Below are 6796 nucleotides of genomic sequence, written 5' to 3' on the forward strand. Positions count from 1 at the left end.
GCCGATTTTTTGCTTTGAGTTGCGAGCTAAAATTCGGGTTACGAGCCAGCTTCAGATACCCCACCGCTAGTTGGCGCAGCGAACGTCACAGTGAACGCCACAACATCAGCCCAGCATCACGTGTCTCACTCGTTCACATACGAGTAATTTGAGTTACGAGCTCCGTCACGGAACGAATTAAACTCGTAAGTCAAGGCCCCACTGTATTCCCAATCGGCTTCCATTCTTCCCGGTGCCACCTTCCCAACAGTCCTCTCTGGTCATCCCCTTTCTCACTTATCCACTTGGCCAACCAATGGCTGTTAGGCACCGACTGTGCCAGGCACAGAGGACCAGGGCTGTGGCAGTGCCCGAGCAGGCGGAGTCTGCAGAGAGCTGGGGTCTGGAGCGGGAGAGCCTTGGAAATGGGCAGTCACACGTCAAGGTGGGAAGCCTTTCAGCAGAGACAAGGCGGGTGGCCGTGGGACCGGAGGTGGTCCAGGGTTAGACCTCAGGTAGAACTCTCAGCTCTAGTTGTTGGAGTTTCGGGAGAGGAGCCCAGAGCCCCCCGAGTTCCTGGAATAAGCTGTCCAAAGGCAGCAGAGTGGTTCCGAGCACGGAGCAGGGAGCCGGACCCAGCCCCGGTGCACACCCTCGTGCTCCCACACGCTAGCGGGGTGCCTGGACAGCTACTGAACCTCGCGGTGGCTTTCCTCATCTGTAAAACGGACAGCGGTCCCTGTCTCATAGCGTATCGAGAGGATTAATCGAGTCAATACTTGTCAAGTGCTTACCTGTGGTCGGCAAACTGCGGCTCGCGAGCCACATGCGGCTCTTTGGCCCCTTGAGTGTGGCTCTTCCTAAGCCTTAGGAGTACCCTAATTAAGTTAATAACAATGTACCTACCTATATAGTTTAAGTTTAAAAAATTTGGCTCTCAAAAGAAATTTCAATCGTTGTACTGTTGATATTTGGCTCTGTTGACTAATGAGTTTGCCGACCACAGGTTTAGACCAACAGGGCACATATATACGTGTTGATTAAGTTCGTGAAGCCCAGAGCAGCCTCACAGGAGAAGGCAAAAGGGAAAGAGCCAGGGAGGCAAAGGCAGGGGGTACGCAGAGCAGTGGCTTCACCCAAAGAAACGGGCCCCACTTCCACAGGGGCTCCCTGAGGACCCGTGAGACAGGCCTGAGCACCTTCTAATAAGCAGTTTGGAGGCCTCACTGTGACCCATGACCCGGTATCATCGTGTGTGGCAGGTGCTCCCTGGTGAAACCCAGGAGGTCTGAACAGGGCAGGGTGCTTATGGCAAGAGCAACAGATTGATTGAAACATCTGCTGTGACCCTGTTCAGATTTCCTCCCTGTGCACATGCAGAAGGATCTGGGTGAGCACGCAGGTGCCCAAGAGGGAGGCGTGCACTGCACGCGTGTACGTGTACCCAGGGGCCACTGCCATGGCCGGAGCATTCGGCCCTCTTGGCCACTGGGTGGGTTCAAGGTATATGTTCAAGGCAACGAAAACATGCACTTGTCCCAACCAAATCCTGGAGCTTGCTTTTTGGGAAAATCACACTTTCTACTCAAGACTCTCTATCTTTTTATTTATTTATTTATTTATTTATTTATTTATTATTTTAAAAAATTTTTGTTAATCCTCTCCCAAGGATATTTAGTAGAGGGGAGAATAGGGGAGAGAGAGAAACATCGATGTAAGAGAGGCACATCAATTGGTTGCCTCCTGCATGAGTCCTGAATGGGCTGGGGATCGAACCTGCAACTGAGGTACGTGCTCTTGACCGGATATCGAACCCCTGACCTTTTGGTGTGCAAGCCTACGCTCTAACCCAGTGGTTCTCAACCTTCTGGCCCTTTAAATACAGTTCCTCATGTTGTGACCCAACCATAAAATTATTTTCGTTGCTACTTCATAACTGTCATGTTGCTACTGTTATGAATCGTAATGTAAATATCTGATATGCAGGATGGTCTTAGGTGACCCCTGTGAAAGGGTCGTTTGACCGCCAAAGGGGTTGCGACCCACAGGTTGAGATCCGTTGCTCTAACCTCTTAGCCACACCAGCCAGGCTACCTCTTTTTACTAAGCTAAGACATCTAGCCAGGCCACCGACTTTTGTAATTTCTCACCCTGTATGAACGTGCCAGCAGCCCGTTCCGGCTGAGTCAGCTCCCCGTGGTTGTGCAGTGTGGGAAAGTGGAGGTCAGACGGACCGTCATTTCACAGGTTTCTCTTTGAGGGTTATTTTCACAGCCCATGGCCCCAGTTTCTACACCCTTCGCTTCAAAGATCTGAGTTCAGATGAGACTCCAGAGGACAAACTTACATTACAGGACAAGGGCGCTGTTTAACGTCAGGCTTGTTCACACTCCTCCCGTGACGCGGAAGGGAGCGAGCCGGGCTCTCCCTCGGGGCTCGGTTCTGCACTTGTCACAGCAGCTCCATGAGCGTGAGCGAGGTTCAGGGTGGAGGAAACTCCCCGGGGGCTGCGCGGGCGGGCGAGCGCCACTTCCTGAGCGACCCTGAGCGCTTCTTGCTGATTACGGAGGAGGCGGACGTGAGACGGTGTCTGGCAATTCCTTAGTTCAAAAGCAAAGGGCAGATCAGGCGGAGCCCCATTTCAGTGGCATAAATGGAGGAGGGATGAATGGAATCGAATGTATCAGTACTGAACAGGGCACATGTACTCACTTTCTACCCTCCAAAGGTGAACTCCGTTCAAGCAACATTTTACTGGTTTTCCCAATGTTTACGCATTCAGTGTTCTCAGTTCACCACCAGCCCCGCTCCTGGGCCCGCCCCCTGAGCCCAGCTCCCCCGCCCCCCACTGTCCTCCCCAGCCTAATGCCAGCCGCTCTCTCTGTCCCAGACGGTCTGCCCTTCTCCCTGGCCCAGTGCTGGCCACCTGCCCCATCTGGGCCAGCACCCCTCCCTCGAGCCCTTTCTCCCTGGCCGTGTGGAGTCCTCAGATGTGGGCAAGAGGTGGAGTGAGGCTTCCTTCCCACAACCAGCGCCGTCCGTCCCTGACCGCTGTTCTCCCCGACCCCGCCTGACACCGCCTGACCACACCTGACCCCACCACCGTTCCCTCAGAGGAACTTCCTGAAGTGCTCAGAGGACAACCCGCTCTTTGCCGGCATCGACTGCGAGGTTTTCGAGTCGCGCTTCCCCACGACCATGGCCTTGTCTGTGCTGGTGACCATTGAAATGTGCAACGCCCTCAACAGGTGAGCTGGGCAGAGGGGCCCGGAGCTGGGGGTGAGGGCATGGCGGCTGAGGCTTCAGACTAGGGGGCTGAGGGTCAGGTGGGGCCCAGGATTGGGGTCACAGGTGTCCAGGATTGTAGTATGAGGGCTCGGGGGCCCAGGATTGGGGTCTGGGAGTCAGAGGGATCTAAAGAGAGTTCTACGAGTCAATGGGGCCACAATGGGAACCCAGAGGACAAAGAAGGCCAAGATTGGGGTCTGAAGAAATAGAGGGGCCAGGATTGGGTTTGAGGGACAGAAAGGGGGTCCAGGCCCCCGTGGGCTGAGAGGGCAGCAGTGACACACCCCTTTCAGGTGCACTGACCTCCCAGAAGTGCTCCGTCCTCAGACCCGATTAGGGACATGCTGAGGCTCAGGCCACCCCTCACCTCCACACGGGGGTGGATGGGCCCACGGCAGGGCTGCCTGCATCCTGGCCCAAGGTGAGCGCCCTGTGCCCTTGGCAGCGTCTCAGAGAACCAGTCGCTGCTGCGGATGCCACCCTGGCTGAACCCCTGGCTGCTGGCAGCTGTGATCATGTCCATGGCCCTGCACTTCCTCATCCTGCTCGTGCCGCCCCTGCCTGTGAGTGGGGTGCCCCCCCTACGCCCTTCTGCAGCTCAGAGGTTCACCGCACGGGGCCTGTGCTCAGCCCATGACAAGCCACCGTCCTCCAGATAGGTCCCCACATTGTCAGCCCCCAGACTTGGGGAACAGAAGGGGTGGGGGTCCCCCAAGGGAGGGGCAGGAGGACAGACTACGCTCTTCCCTGGTGCGGAATCCCTCCCACTGCCCAACGGGACCAGGGGGATTGGTCCTGGGGTGAGGCTGGGAGGGCACTTGTAGCAGAGAAAGTGGGTGCACAGGGATCTGGGGTGGGGCCTCGGGGGGAGTCCTGGACGTCCTCAGGGAGAGTCCCCTGCGGCCTGGGGGATGAGCCGGTGGCCTGCGGGGCATGGGACAGCCCTTCCTTTAACCAGCCTCCCCCACAGCTCATTTTCCAGGTGACCCCACTGAGTGGACGCCAGTGGGGGGTGGTGCTCCAGATCTCTCTGCCCGTCATCCTGCTTGATGAGGCCCTCAAGTACCTGTCCCGGCACCACGGTGAGTGGGAGCCCTAGCCCCCCCCTCCTGCCCGCCTCTGCCATCCGGCTGCTGCGAGCGGTGCCAGCATCAGCCTCTGTGGCTGTGGGGGACGTGAGGGGCTCTGGTGGCTGGGCCCAAGGTGTCTGCAGGGGTAGGGACCCTGGGATCCCGTGGGGGCGCCGCTCAGGGCCACGCTGCCTCTCGCTCACCTGCCTGCCACCAGCCCTGCACGGCCAGGCTCGCTGGGTCCTCCCAGGCCTGGCCTCTGACTTCTCTGGACGTGGCCTGTCGTTATCTCGGGACAGTCTCCTCAGGACAGTCTCCCAGGCCTCAGTGGGCAGCGCCGACCCACCAGCCCCCAGACCACACCGGGTTGGCCTCTTTGGTGTCACCTTGTGGGCGGGGAGAGGGGTGGTTCTCTGTTTCTGAATTCACAGCTCTAGGTCCGCCTTAACCTAGGAATCGAGGGCAGGGGTTGGGGTGGGGGCAGCGCGTAGAGGAGTGGCCTGGGGCATGGCGCCCAGCGGCCGGCTTCTGCCTGAGGGCCTCAGAGGGGGTGGTTCTGCCCTGCGGCATCGCCTCAGGAGAGGGAGGACGCAGAGGCGAGAAATTCCTGGTTCCAGGGACCTGGAGCCAAGGAGGTAGCACCATGGCCAGGCTGCTGGGAGCCAGGGTTCGACCCGCAGTGGCAGTGGCGAGGCCTGGCTGGGAGCTGGGTCCCTGAGGCCATCTCAGCAGGAATGTGTCCCGGCCCCAGGGGAGGGAGCCTGGAGGGCTAGAAATAGAGCCTGTGCTGTCACTTCACTGGGGGAAGGCATGCGATCCCGCATCTCCCCCCCATCTCCCACGCCAGCCAGCCCTCCTGGGTGCTGCAAATACTTTATTTTATTAGAAAGGCTGAAAAAAGTTGTCCTTCTCTCTCTGGCGAAGCTGGCCCACCACAGATCTGTCCAGAGGGGGGCCTGGCATGTGGGAGGTGGGGGAGCCCAGGAGGGTGGAGGTGGGTGCTCAGACAAAGCAAGGCCTATTGGAGCCCACGGGTGGGTAGGGGCAGCCCATGTCTGGGGGAGGGGGAGCCGTACAAGGCATTCTGCGTGGATACTCCTGGGGAGGTGCAGGTAGGGAAATGGGTCTGTGGCCTAAAACCCCATCCACGGGAGCACAGGGTGGTCTAACCAGGAAATCCTCTGCCAACCTTGACCACACTGACTCACCTGCGAAGCCACGCCTCCTGGGCATGTGGCTGACTCGGGCAGCTTCTCCGTCTCCCTCAAGAGCCTTCCCCAAGTGGCCACAACTGCCAAGGGGTTCGGCTCATTTTCTTGACAAAACTTAAAGGTGAGAAAATGTCTCGGCCAATGGGGAAAGCCGGAGTCGTGGGCACTGCCCAGCTCGGGCCGTTGGCGTGAAGGACTCTGGGCCCAGGCGCAGGGAGCGGGGCCCTGGCCGATGGGACAGGTGGGGCAGAACGGGGCCTGGAGGAGGGCGGGGTGAGCAGGGCGGGCGTCCCTCGTGGGGCTGGAGCTTGGAGTGCAGGGCAGAGAGGTGAGGCCAGAGGTGAGACAAGGCCTCAAATGCCAAGGTGAGGACCCCGGACATTATCCTCAGGGCCATGGGAGCCACAGAGGGTGGACGCATGTGAGGGATGGGTGAGCATGGAGGATGGACAGACAGATGGGTGACACTGAAGGCAGGAGGCTGGTCAGGGGAGAAGGCCCAGGCCCAGAGCTAGTCCCAGGCAACCACTCCTCATCCACCATTAACCTGAGATGCTGACCATGGTCCCAGAGAGGTTTGGCTTTAAAAGGTGGTGCCCTGCTGTCGCTGGAGCCCAGACAGCTCGCTCTCCTTGTGCGGCTGCAGTCCCTGGGGCCTCCTCAAGCCGACGGGGCGGGGGTGAGAGAGGGGACCCTGTTACGTTCCCAAGCCAGTCTGGTGGCCTTTTAGGGAAGTTTTGCTGAGGCCCGATGCTCATGGCCTCAGTGTGGTTTATGGGGTGTGTCCTGGGGAGAATTGTGGATCCCGGGTCAACACCAGGGGTTGGGGGGGGCCTCCTGCCCCACCCACTGGCTCTCCCAGGTGTGGCTGAGCAGCTGTCAGGCAGAGGCCCGCAGGCTGAGCTGAGGGGAGGGGAAGCCTGGAGAGGCCGAGAGGGTCCGACCTAGGAGGGCCCAGCAGCCTGGCCTTTACTCTGAGGGCGGTGGGGAACCCCAAGGGGCTGATGGGCTGGATCTGAGGTGTGATGCCAGGGGTGGGAGGGTGATGGTGAGGTAAGATGGCAGCTGAAGGCAGGCTGAGGAGCCTTGCACGAGAGAGAGAGAGAGAGAGAGAGAGAGAGAGAGAGAGAGGAGCTGGTGGGATGTGGGTGGGGAAATCAGCAGGCTTGGGTTTGTGAGCTAGGGAGGGGTCAAGGCCGCATGGTGTCTGGCTGTCATGATGCTGGACTGTGGTTCTTAACATTAAAA

General features: G+C 59.1%; 1 protein-coding gene across 1 annotated transcript in view; it reads left to right on the forward strand.

Annotated features, from left to right (window-relative positions):
• ATP2A3 (ATPase, Ca++ transporting, ubiquitous) overlaps positions 1–6796 on the forward strand; it is a 35140-nt gene that overhangs the window by 26881 nt on the left and 1463 nt on the right. The window contains exons 17-19 of the mRNA XM_014541958.1: positions 3094–3227; positions 3713–3830; positions 4238–4349. Of these exons, the coding sequence (XP_014397444.1) occupies positions 3094–3227; positions 3713–3830; positions 4238–4349 (364 nt within the window). The remainder of the gene's footprint in view (positions 1–3093; positions 3228–3712; positions 3831–4237; positions 4350–6796) is intronic.

The sequence above is a fragment of the Myotis brandtii genome, unplaced genomic scaffold, assembly GCF_000412655.1.
Source record: "Myotis brandtii unplaced genomic scaffold, ASM41265v1 scaffold284, whole genome shotgun sequence".
NCBI lineage: Eukaryota > Metazoa > Chordata > Mammalia > Chiroptera > Vespertilionidae > Myotis > Myotis brandtii.